The following is a 13,089-nucleotide window of genomic DNA, read 5'->3' as shown; positions in this document are numbered from 1 at the left end:
GTCCTGTCCTGCCTGGCTCTCCATGGGCTGTGATGGCAGCTTGGGCACCTGCCTCACACAGAGGCACCTGCACTGTAGAAACCCAAATTCAAGAAGGGTGGATTGTAGCCTGTGTTTTTATGTAGAAAATCGCTGTCATTAATTTTTGCTCTTATATAGGAGTTATATCCTTTAGAATGTAACTTTTCTCCTGGGGGTCTTGCAGCAGCCATCAGAACACTATTGAATTTTCTTGCTCTGAGACATTAGGCAAATTGTGTCTTATTAAAGGTGAGAAAGTTTAATATGTTTCACAAATTGAATGTTAGATGTTTGGTAATTTATTTTAATGTTCTAATGAGGGATGAGGTATGCAGGGAGAATTGAGCTCTCCTCTGTCTCTGGCCACAGGATTTTAACTGAGGCCAGTCCCCCAGAAATGAGGGTAAGTTTTCATATAAAACGGTAGTTATAATTCAGAATTCAAAGGAATTGGACAAGGTCTCAGAGGACTTGCAGAAGAAAAATGTTTTTCTAAAATCAGACTAAAGAGAACCTAGGGACCTGCACTCTTTTAACCCATACCTTGGAACTGGGAAAAAAAGCAAGTAAACCTCTAATGGTTGATCTTTGTTGGTAAGAAAAAAACAAACAAAAAAGATTTTGAAAATTCCTCAAGGCTTTTTTGTTTGAATGGCCTACAGGGAAAGCAGTAGATTTGACACATTTGGAATTTTTATGATTCTGTAACTCATGTGTGATTCTTCCATAATCAACCTAGAAGGATAATGAAACCCTGGAAATGTTGGTACATTCCACTATTCAATTCACATCTTTGGATAGCACTGTGATCCAGATGATCAGTGTGATGCTGTTAAATGTCATGTGGTTGTTAGGTTTAGGAAATATGGTTTTTATAGCTTTCGCACAATCCTGAAAATGTGAAGAACAACAAGGAGGTTATTTTGGCAGAATGGGAATTACTTTCAGTTTGTACTTGAATCCTCAATCAGGATGAAGGACCTCTTAAAAACATTTTGCTCAAGATGAAATGAAGCATTGTAGCAACACGTGATGCTTCTGAAGTGTAGTTTTGCTTCCTTTCACGTAAAAACAAGATGGTAAAATAGAAGAGGTGATAGAAAATAATGAAAGATGTAGTTTGGACAGAAGCAGTCAGATGCCTCTTCTTATTGTCTCCCTGCCCTTAATGAAAAGAACATGATTTTTTTTTCCTTTCCCCAATTAGGTCAAATTTAAACATGCCAGTTGTGTTCGGCTGGATTCCAGTTCTCAAGTTCTTCTTGCACAAATGGTGGTACATATGCTCTCCCTCTGACTGGATAAGCCCCTGTGTTTAATTTTTTGCTGACTTTTATGAACCATTTTATTTAATGATTTCAGTTGTTTGGGGTTTTTTTTTTTTTTTTTTGCTTTCCCTGGGACAGGCCCTTGAACAGGTGAGATCTCTTCCTTCACACCATGGTGGGTAATATGGCACTTTCAAATAATCAGAAATCCCAGGGACACAATAGCTCTGGTCTCTGTACCCATTCTGAGCGCAGCAAAAAAGAGGAGTTGCTGGTGTGAGCTCTGAGCTCTCATGCTGACAGTGAACCTGTTATTTCAGACAGGACATGTATCTTTGGAGGATCTGGTGTTCCTTGTGGCTCATGTTTCTGGACACACTGCAGGAGCATCAGGAAATGGAAAATTCAGTAAAAGTAACATACAGCTGTAAAGGTCAAAAGTTTGATTATGGATTCATGACAGCTTACATTTGCAAAATGGTCTCTCTTTTTTAAAAATTATTGCTTGAGGCGCTGGAAAGAGTCCCTAGCTCCAGACTAAACAGCCCAAGAAGTGGCATCTATCCTCCAAAGTTCCCCAAGCAAAGAGTAGCACAGATATTTTCCTAAGCTTGAGAAGATTATACAATTGTTTTGTGGATCTTGACTGCCACTGTGATTGCTATTGCAGCAGATGAAGTTTCCTCTATCCTTGTGTTTTGTTGTTTTGTTTTGTTTTTTTAATGACTTTATTCTGGTGGGATGGCTCGAGACTTTAGGAATGATATGGTATTTCTGACTTTACTCATTCCTGGTAATATCGATTTCCAACCTCTAACTCAGTTTTCTGTTAGCATGATGAGTTTATTGTCTAATAGCTATTTTTTTGCTGAAACAAAAGTTATTTGAAGAACAGAGAAAATAACACACTATTTGATTACTACCTGGTTCTCCAAGAGGATGAGACAAGAAATGCTGTGATTATACAGAGCAAGAGCAGTTTCTGTCCCAAATACACCATAATCTATGGGGAAGGAAAGACTCTCAGCCTGTTATTGAGAGATGGGAAACTGAGGTACAAAAAGATATCTTTTCCTGTTATGCTACAGCTATGATGCTTGTATTCAAGATGTTTGTTGTGTATTTTCAAGTCTTTCACATTTGTTCTGATGTGTACATAACAACTTTTAACTACCTGTATCAAAAGCTTTATACCTAGAAATTATATTTCCTCCTTTGGTGAGACAGAGACAATTGGAATTCAAGCCAATACAATCCAGTTAATAAAAAAAACTTTAGTTGTTGATAAATGGACCAGTCAAAAACCTACAAACTTACTCAGGCACAGCCTTGAAGGCATCAGCCTCAGCTTTGTCACTGATGGAGAGAGAAAACATGATTATTGCAAGTGTGTTCAGAATTTAAGGGGGATTTTGGGTTTATGTGAAGCTTATGGGATTTCAGAAGAGGTTTGTGGGATTATGTAAAATTTATTACAGGAAGTTTAGGGGAGGGGAAGGGATCAGGGTAAATGGGTGAGAAGCATGAGGCAATGAGAAAAAGGGATAAAAATGGCTCAACACACTGAACCCTGTGGCTGCCTAGCATTCCTGTCCTATCTTTGTATAAAATCCTTTCCCCAAACCATTCTTTCTTTGTAATCTTCCTGGGCTGTTTGTGAGAACTGTGAGGTCCAAGTGTCAGCATCTGGAGAAGGACTGAGGAGGTCCAGTTGTCAGCATCTGTGCATGAGATACCTAAATACCAGTAACTGGAAAAATCTGTGTCCTGCTCCTACGACTGCTAACCATAAAAGAAAAAATCTCGTGTAAAGGTTGCGTCTCATTTCCATGAGCTACGGAAAACATGCTTTCCTAAAACTCCCACAGCACCAAATGTAATGACTCATTGCCTCTGTTTATTCCTTAATTACAAAGTTCCTATGTGGGGGTCTCAATTTACGACAACACATCTCACTGGCATGACTTTGATAATGACTCTGCTCCGTGGCATGTTTGAGATCAAGCATGGAATTAGGCTGAGGGAAAAATGTTTCCAGTGGGGTTTCCAGTGATGGATGCCTCCACCATCCCCAGCTCCAGCACCTACTGACTCAGAGCTGAAGAGAAAATGACTAGAAAATTCAGAGGGAACTGCTGTACCTGCCAAGAGAGTGAAGCAAGAAAACGGTAAGATTTACGGGAGAAACTGGTGATTTTTGTGGTGGTACAGGCTGAGCCACATAAACAAAATGACCACCTCCAGGTTCATATTCCATCATTACACACTTCCCACAGTGCTGCTGGACACAGACTTGAAAATGATGCTGTTTTACTCTGTAATTTGGATGCCAGAAGGAATTGTAGTTATCCAGCTGACTGATGTCCAGCTTTTATCTGAAATTTGCTAATAAAATACCCTTGTTTTCCTGACTGCTCCTACCTGTGGCAGAGCCTTGATTAATTGCACTGGTGGTGATAATGCTTCTGTGCTAGGAAGTCCTGCCAACATGAAGAGAAGCTAATCCCAAAAGAGAAAGGCACAAAAGGGGAAACTGCTCCAGGAATGCTAGCAAAGTTGATCAGAGAGGATGAAGGAGGAACTCTGCTGGCCCTGAAAATATGCTGGGTGAGGATGCTGAGAGTGCTTGGAGAAAGTACAAAAATGGGGTTTGAAAATAATGAGGAAAACAAAACATTGGAAGAGCAATTGAGACAAGAAGCTTGGAGCAAATATTTTTCCTCTTATTTTCACCCCAATCAATATGAAAATTAGGAGAGACAAAAGTGTTTTCAAGAGGTCTGAGTCATCTCTGCGAACGTGGGGGAGAAGTATTCTGCAAAGTCCTCTCTCCTCTTCAGCGTGTGCTTCTGGGAATCAGTCTGCCTAACTGAGGTGGCTTTAGGCCTTGCAGAGAAAACTGGAATTGCACTACATTTACTTGCTGCCTTAGTACAAGAAGAAAGAAATGTGTTGGGGGTAGTTGCTGAGCTTGCAAGCACCCACTTTTGATGATTTTGGTTTCAAAGGTGGCATGTATTACCGCTGAATAAATAAAGTTTATCCTAATTAATCTGGACCTACAGATCACAGTGTCTCTGAAATACATTTTCCCCATTAATTAGTGATTTTAACAGAGTGGTTAGGTACAAAAAGTCTGCACTTCCCTGGCAGGGGATTTGCTCTAGCTGCCTTTAATGTGTTTTTCTGAAAGAAAATCAAATCTGATTTTCTTTTAAAAAATCTTCATTTGACCAATCATTCTTTGTGAAACAACTAAAAGAAATTTCTTTAGATGCTTAAATTAAGGATATAGGAAGAAATAACTGAAACACATTCAACCTGAGGAGCTGGAAATGACTTTTCCACCAGCCTTTTAACCAAACTGGTATGGGTTGCCGAACACATGAGCTGCAGCTCAGCAATAAAGATTTCCTGGCAAGTCCAGGGATAATACTGGCTCTTGATTTGCTTTTTCTGTGCTGTCAGGACAACATCACCCAACAAAGACTTGTACTTATTTATTAATTATGCTTTTCTATTGAGGAACCTCAGCACAATTTGACCCCTAACAAAATTTGTTCCTCCTGTGTGAAGGAATGACTCAGGTTTATAGCTGTTGGGCCTGACTAAAAGTATATTGCTCACTTTGTATGAAAATTAGTGCTGGAGACATATGACACTGTAATGGCTGCTCTACAGCCAATTTGTCATCTTTGTCTTTATATACCATTATTAATCTTGTATTTTTTGAGAGACTTCCAACTCACTTATTGAAATTTGCATCAACTTAATGTTCAACCTTCAAGATGTTGCCTAATTTTCTTAGAAGAATTATCCAGGAGTACAAAAAGATGCAGATTCTTAGTCAAAGGCCGGTTCTCCTGAGACACAACATTTCTTCCTCTTGGCATTATCTGAGTTTGCATGAAAAGCCTTGGGGAAGGAGTCAAACCCTTTGTTGCAGGGTCTAGATGTCCTCTTACAGTAGACATCCTATGTACAATATAAGATTATGCTTGGCCCAAACAGCTTAAAGCCCAAAGAAAATGAGGCCCAAACTGATGAAAGAAGTTGGGGAAAACTGACATTGATGGATAGCAGGACAAACGTTTCCTTCCCAGCTGTAGATCTTGAGTTGGACAGGGTGCTGGGCCATCTTGGTGCTCCTTGAGGTCCCTTTCCAACCTGGTATTCTGCGATTTTATGACTTTTCAGCCCAAGAAAATTACACTAACACTGGAATGGTTTTATGTTCTTTCTCCCTGTTGCAGGTAGTGGGACATGGCATCTGAAAGTGCTACAAGGAGCAGAAAGAAAGATCTGTAATAAAGGCATCAGTTTAGGTTTAAAATGGGTTCTATACCAAAGTGGAAGACACAAAATGACACTAAGTACTTTTTAGACCTGTTACCTTATTACAGATGACAGAGGTGCATTTAGATAAAGCTGTATAAGCAGACAAGCAATATTTAGAGAGGAAGGGCAATTGGGTGCTTAGATAGTAGTTGTTTTTTGCCAGACCATTGTGATGGAATGGCAAAAATTACCTGCATAATGAGACTCTGGTAGATGCAGTACAAGGGTACAAATACAAGGCACAGATATTAGCAAGATGATGAAATTGTTCTTGTAAAACCAGATGTGAGACTTGAAAGCACCATGAGAACAGCAAATGGTGCTGCTCATATAATCAATTTTCTATTTTTTTTACTATAGTTGAAAATAATTCTAGAGAGAAGAAGAATGACAGGAGATTTTTTTCCCCTACTTTTAAGATACTCTCTGCAAACACTGTGGTGAAGCTGAGCAGAAGAAGGAAATCTCCAATAGAGCAGTAAGTGTTAGAAATTGTGTATCTGAGCTCATGGCTGAGGATGAATGCTATTTTTTGCTAAAAAAGCAAAGAGAAGGTATAAAATATCAAGGGATAGAAAAGAAAAAAGGGAAAAACATTAATACCAAAGAAATGACAGCTGACGCTGGTTTGCATCAGTAGAGATTATAGCCCGTCTTTTACTAATGCACTTTCCAGAGGTAAAGAGTTACATCAATTTATCTTGAAATGACACTTGCAAAGAGCATAGTGTCCATTATAATCTCATTTAATAAACTGCTAGGCCACCTAAACATGCTTTCTATCTGAATTATCCACTGGAAGCATGTGCTTCAGCAATTCATTAACCTTCCTTCTAATTATGTGGGTATAGGCAGCACTCTGCTATGGCCCTGCAGAACCACAGCACAAGAAAATTTGTTCTTTTGCTCAAAGTACATGTTTGTTACTGAAAAGGGCACAGGAAGGTCAGAGGGATGTACTCTTCCTTGGATTTACTGGAATTGTTACTTACTTGTTCAGAATTAGCCATTACTTCAGTACAGATTTTATTACAGGTCAAAGACACACTTGTGGAAGCAAAACCAAATCTCCTACTAAAATAAAAAATAAGTGATAAAATCAGATACAGTATTTCTACTTCAAGGAAAATATAAATAAGTACTTCATTAAAGATGTTCTAGAGGAAATAAGCTGGCTTGGAAGAGTTCTGAACTTTGGGGACATTTGCTCAGTGTGGAGCCAAGTTCAACCTTTGCAGTTTTTCTGAAGGGAATGTGGTGGTCCCAGAGAATGAGAATGCTGATAAGCACCAGAGATCTCCTAGACTACAACATTTCATATGCAGTTCAGAGGGGAGTCCAACCCTTGCTGCTTTCAGGGAAGAAACAAACTTCCCAGGAGACTTTTGGGGCTGACCTGTTCCAGAGGTAGTGTGTTTGAAATGCTCAGTGCCTAGAGGTGAGTTCCTGATGTGTGACATGAACATTTTTCAAAGCTTTGAATACTGCATTTTCCCAGTTTTAGTAGTCATTATTTCAGCTGTGTCATGTGACAGCAATGTCCAAAGGCTGCTAATGCACCAGGGCAAACCTTGCAGTGAGAATGGGGACAATCCAAATATTCCGTGTCTTCTTTCAGTGCTCTTGGGAGAAACATCAGGAAGATGTCCAAGGTGTTTTTCATCCTTCTCTATTTCATTACTCACGCTCATTCTCTCACTCCAGGCAGGGTGCTGCAGGTGTTGTGACAGCTGGGGGACAGGACTGTGGCTTCTAAGAAATGCACTGTCACCTCACTTGGCACGTGAAGAGGATGCCTGCTGATGTGTGTGCTTGAGTTGCAGCAAAGATTAGAGCGTGGACCTTCCCTCTGCTCCCTGGCTGCACAAATGCCAAATGCCTCAGGAGCCCTGGTCCATTGCTGTGGTTTTTATGTATGGAGTCTGCCACCAGAACAGACAGTAAAAGTGAGACAGAGCCCTTTGATAGAACAGGGGCTATCAGCTGTCTGCTTAAGGCCAACATGCCAGTATCATCACAGGAATGCTCCTGTTGGGCGCATGTCTGAGCTGTGGAAAGACTCTCATGGTTTGTATTTCACTCACTGGAGTGTAAATTACATCATTGAATTGTCTTTACTGCCTGCTCCCTTACCAAAGGTTTTAGCTCAAGGTTATCCCCTGATATCCTTCTTTACTGTAGTGAATCTCCATTGGCACTTCTCTGGCTGAATCAGTCCATATTGGACAAGGAATTTCTGAGGAGGAAAGCTGTTGTTTTGGGTAGAACAAGCCCACCATCCCTGCCCATATGTGTAAAAGGTGAGCCCTGGGAGTTATTTTATTGCTATTCCTCACCCCCCAGATGCTCAAATCCATCCATATGTGAGTAACTGGTGTTACTTCATTACCAGCTGCTGCTGCACATCACCTGTACCTTTTGAGGAAGTGTGGCTGTGAATATCTTTACATGCAATTTTGAGCACTGTGCATGTTCTCCTCAGTGCCTGGGGAAAAGTGGGTGCTGCTGGCTGTTTTCCACCACAGATGCCTAAAGGCAAAACAGGAATGTAGTGAGGGATGTAAGATTAAACATCCCAACCAGCTCTTGCTGGTGCATCAGGTGAGTAATTGCACAAGAAGCAAGATGATTATAGAAGAGCCCTGGATTTCCATCTGGTATTCCATTCAGGTTTTCCTGAGAGAAGAGTGGTCACATGCTGGTGTGAGTGCACAGGAAATGAGTGCTTGACATGTGCCTTGCCACTTTGAGGTGGGCTGTGACAAACCCTGAGGTTCACTGCTGCAGATTAGTGACACACACAGCAGAAAATATGATATTAGCCAAATAATTAATTTGAAGGAGTAATGGACAGGGATATCTCTTCCAGCATTTCACTGTTAGGTATCCTCTGCCTGGAAAATGGGATATTTATTACTCAAGAGGATCTGCCAGGGCATTTGGATTCAGCCCAATCAAATGTTTTTGTTATGATGGGGAGGGCGAAGACCTGAGTGGGAAGACCATGAAATGACTTTAAAGAGTGGCTTTCTTGCAGGAACCTCCCTGTTGACAGAAACTCTTTCATGTTTAATGCCATGTAAAGTGTTGTGTACAGCAACTTGCTTAAGTGAATGAATAATGAGTAATATGAAAGTGATGTAATAGTGCAAAAATAACATAAAAACCCTTGAGACATTCATGACAAGAATTCCACCTTTTTGTCTCAGTGTATTTCAAAGTGCCCTAGGGGAACCTTTTTTCCAGAAGAAAAGCTGAGTTGTGCATTTTCCTTTTATATCCAATTGTAGAGAGATTCCTGTAACAAAAATGGAACTGTCTCCAGAGTGCCTTTATCTCTTAAAATTGGAAATCATCCATGAGGATGTGTGACCTTGTTGTCAGATCACATATTCAGTATTTCTATTTTGATTTTAAATCTGGTACTCCCCTGATATAATTGGTGGCTCTGTGGTGCTTACCAGTTAGGTGTGGAATAAGCAAAGCATGTGGGAACTGACCAAACTGGCAATAAAAATATAACTGCTTGGACTTTCAAACCCGTTTTCAAAAACTTGGCAGAAAGGGTTAAATATGCTTGTAAATGTACCTCTTGTAAGGCTTTTCCTGGCTGCATGCCAAGTGACAAGAAGTCTCTTTGGATGCATAAGGGCAGATGATAGTACAGTTGATGCTTCAGAAACCTCTGGAACATCTGGGATCCCAGCAGGGATTAAGCCTTGGCTCACAGGTGGTACTGAGGAGCATTCACAGTCTTCCTGAGCAAGACTTTCTTATCAGAGAGAATACTGCAGCAAACAAATTTCAAATACATGATCATGGGCAAAGTCTATGACATTTACAGAGCTGAGGATATTCTCCTTCCCTCCTACGTCTTCCTCAGATTTCTGCCTCCTCTTTGCGCTCCTGGGACAGAGGAAAGTGTTTGCTGAAATATTTGCAATTCTCTCTGGAACTCTCCTAATCCTTGCTGTTTATTCCTTTCCTCCTTCAGTCCTTCCTGCACATGTGCACCACAATGCTGGTCTCCCCCAACTAGTTCCTGCATAATGCCCTGTGAGAGCTGGGTTTGGGGCTAATCCCTGCCCCATACTTGTTATGTCCTCACCCTCAAGGAATTGCCTACAGCCCCAGGAAGCAACACAAAATATGAACTCCAGAGAAGAGTTGAGCAGGAGGTTTGGATGCTGAAGAAGATGGTGGTGGGTTCAGGAAAAATACCTGTGCAATGGTATATTTCTGACTGCAATCCATGTGAAGTACTCTAGCCTTTGAAACAAAAATCCTTGGAGGGCCTCTTCTGCACGGGGCACCTGGAGATGTGCTGAGAAGGCTGGAAGGAGAGGCATGGAGCTGGGACCACAAGCTGCATGGTATATTTGAACTCATTTGTGGATGGATGGATGGATGGATGGATGGATGGATGGATGGATGGATGTCTGATGGATGGATGGATGTCTGATAGTGATCCCTGCATATCCTAAGCATTATAATGGAAATAGGATGAGAAGTTCCCCTTCCCCTCCCTTGAAACCACAGTTTCTGTCAGGGCAGATGATCCCTCTTCTACTTCAATGTTCAGCCCTTACAGTCCAACCTCCTGCCTTACCAACAGGTGTGGGAATCCCCTGTGCTCCCTCACAGGAATTTTGTAGGTTATAAATTTGTTACCAAGCTAAATCACAATAATTACAAAGACCCTTCTTATGAAGTGCTGTAGCCATGGGACCTGGCTACCCTTGACATAATAAGACAGAAAAAAAGTACACTTCCCTTGGTGCAAGGACAGATTCAAGGTTTAATGCTGTGGAGCTTTGTAGATGCTGGCATTAGGTGGGGAGCCAGGCTTACTCACAGCAGAACACTCTCATGTCATTGAGAGCTGTGTCATCCCACTTTCCCTGGGGTTTCTCCACCTTTGTTTGGAGCCCACAGATGGCCCCAGAGGTGCAGTTGCTGCTCCATGGGCCGAAGTGCCCTCCAGGAAGCCCCCAGCCCTCCAGGTCGGTGTCGTTGGAGCAGGCGAACCTCACATTGTTGACGGCCGTGTTGTCCCACAGGTACCGCCACCGCTCCACGCGCAGCGAGAACGACACCAGCTTGTTGCTGGAGCAGAGCTGGGCCTCCGTCCAGTTCCCCCACCTGCCAGAGGGAAAAACAACTGATTGAGGCCTGCCCAGCCCCTGCTGTGCTGCAATCAACACCATGACCTGCCCGGCAGTCCCGGGGCAAGGGACGTACATGGGGGTGGCAGGTTTCTGGGACCACCTGCTTCACCCTCCTTCCCCATCATCCCTGGATGCCCAGCCACCACCTGCTCCAGTCTGCCCTGTTCCTGCAGAACCCCTTGGCAACTTCAGGTGCTTGCTATGTCCCTGCTACTCAATGTGCTTTCCAAAGTAAGCATTTGAGGAAAAGGAGAAAGTATTGCTTTAAGATCTGTAATTTCTGATCTTTCTTTCATTTTGCAAAGCACTGTTCCTTTCCCTGGAACCAGACCTTTGCCCTGAAACCTTCACACTTTGTGGCCAAGGGGAACTCGCCCACGTCCTCAAGAGGGATGCTGAGCCACCTTCCAGGGGGTGTGGCTGTCTGTGGAGAAACCATTGCACTGGTTTCCCTTCAAGCTGCCCAGGAGCTGCTGCCCGGGAGGAGGATGAGGGAGTGAAGGCTGCTCACCCCCCCACGGAGGACTCGATGACTGTGCCGTCCGTGCAGTGTAGGCGGACGCCGTTCAGAGCCGTGTCATCACCAAACAGCCAAAATCCCTGGAAGGGCTGCACCTTGGAAAAGGGGAAGAAAAACGGAGAGGGCACCCTTTTAAAAGAGGATGAGGGATGGCAGGAGGCTTTGGGGACAGAGTAAGAACATCAGTGCAGCTGAGCAGGGCTGTGAGGCAGTTCCATGACATTTCTCAGGAAGCCAATTTTGCTGTTGCCCACCTCTGTTTTTCTCCAAGCAGTGGAGCGGGTACTCTGGAAACAGGAGTGCTTGGTGGCTGCTGTCCCAGCCCATGCCCACCCTCCCACCCCGTGCTGTGATACCCAGACCAGGCATGCTGGCAGGTGGGACTTGCCTCTGGGAACAGGCTGTACCAACCTCAGGAATTTTCTTACCCACGAGACCCCTCTGCTAAGGAGTCACCTACTGGCAGGAGCCTGGAGAGATTCTCTGCGCTAGAAATTTCTTGCTGAGAAGCCTGCGTGCTGCAGACACAGCACAAACTGCTGTGATGGGACAGAGTGCTGTGGCCAGCCCTGCTACGATCAGAACAAAATGACATTGTCTCACAGCAGGTTTTGTTCCCCATGCTGAAGAAGTAGTCAAAGCCTACCTTCAGTGCAAATCCCTTTGCGTGGCCTCTGGGGCAGAATTGCTTGTGTCCCCACGAGCCCCAGGGACCTCCGTTTGGCACGGTGAGGACAGACCCATAGTGCCGAGCCTCTGCGCCCCGGGGGCAGCAGGAGCCCAGCAGGCAGAGGATGGCTGGGATGAGCAGCTGCATCGCAGGGAATCAGCTCAGCTCCCTGCCTCGCTACATGGAGGGGCTGGCCCAGGGCAATTTATTGGCCAGGGGAGTGGGGAGTGCCAGCAAAGCTCCCGGGGAGCGCTCCTTGTTGCTATGTGCTGCTCCTGCTGCCTGCCTGCCCTCTCTGGGGAGGCCTCCTGGGCTGCCCTGGATGGGGGACTGCAGGGTTCTGAAAACTTGAGGATGCAAAGGAAGGAAAGTTATTCCAGCCTCAATTACCAAAGAATGGAATGGCCTGCTTCTGTAAGAGCCCCTTAGTGCAAGGGAAGGGGGAATGTTGCTCTGATGTTACCCCTTGGATGGAATTGTAAAGGACCTCAGGTACTGACAGCACCCAACAGGAGCCAACGAAGACAGAAATCTCTTAAATCTCTTTCTGTGTTATTGTATCTCATAGGCAGCAGGGGCGTGTCAGAAAGAAAAGAAACACAAATGAAGGGCGGTGTGATCAGGGTCCTGCTCAGGAGAATGGGTAGCTCATGGATATCTTGCCATGCCTGGTGGCATAGAATTTTCTAAGCTGAGGGGTTGAATAAGTGATATTATCAGCCCTCTCCATTAACCATGATAAGGCTTTTGGGATATATGGAAAGTTAGGGTTGAGCAGTGTCAAAGATACCTACAACTGTACATGAATCTTAAAGAAAGCAGTGAAGAGAAACTAGGTGGAGAAGGAAACTCCAAGATGACTGATACAAAAAAAACTAGAGATGTTTTACAGTTTGTAGTTATATTCACAGAGCTGAATCTTTCTCTGTTGGAGTCCCACTTATTGACGGGGCTTGTTTTCTCTGTCTTCTGCTTTCACACATCTTCTCCTGTTTCCTCTCTAACAGTCTGAGCTGTCCTGCCACTGCAGGTGGCAGAAGAGAGATCCTGGTTGCAAAAAGACCCTGCTAAGCTGATTTTTTGTTATTCCTTTTGGCTGTGTGG

The 13,089-nt window shown here is 43.5% G+C and overlaps 1 protein-coding gene across 1 annotated transcript; it reads right to left on the bottom strand.

Moving 5' to 3' along the window:
• Positions 1-10,474: 10,474 nt before the first annotated feature.
• On the bottom strand, positions 10,475-12,132 carry LOC131554844 (vitelline membrane outer layer protein 1-like). The gene is made up of 3 exons (XM_058800434.1): positions 11,962-12,132; positions 11,307-11,410; positions 10,475-10,769 (listed from the first exon to the last, which is right to left on the bottom strand). Exons 1-3 carry the CDS (start codon positions 12,130-12,132, stop codon positions 10,475-10,477), a joined length of 570 nt encoding a protein of 189 aa, XP_058656417.1.
• Positions 12,133-13,089: the final 957 nt, after the last annotated feature.

The sequence above is a fragment of the Ammospiza caudacuta genome, chromosome 2, assembly GCF_027887145.1.
Source record: "Ammospiza caudacuta isolate bAmmCau1 chromosome 2, bAmmCau1.pri, whole genome shotgun sequence".
Classification (NCBI taxonomy): domain Eukaryota; kingdom Metazoa; phylum Chordata; class Aves; order Passeriformes; family Passerellidae; genus Ammospiza; species Ammospiza caudacuta.
The sequence above is the reverse complement of the archived record's forward strand: the minus strand, read 5'-3'. Positions and strand labels throughout refer to the sequence as shown.

Excerpts from the sequence above, each read along its gene's own strand:
- LOC131554844 (XM_058800434.1), bottom strand. The coding sequence starts at position 12,132 with ATGCAGCTGCTCATCCCAGCCATCCTCTGCCTGCTGGGCTCCTGCTGC. Across the intron at positions 11,411-11,961 it reads CAAAGGGATTTGCACTGAAG|GTGCAGCCCTTCCAGGGATT; the intron begins GTAGGCTTTGAC and ends CCCTTTTCCAAG. Across the intron at positions 10,770-11,306 it reads ATCGAGTCCTCCGTGGGGGG|GTGGGGGAACTGGACGGAGG; the intron begins GTGAGCAGCCTT and ends TCCCTCTGGCAG.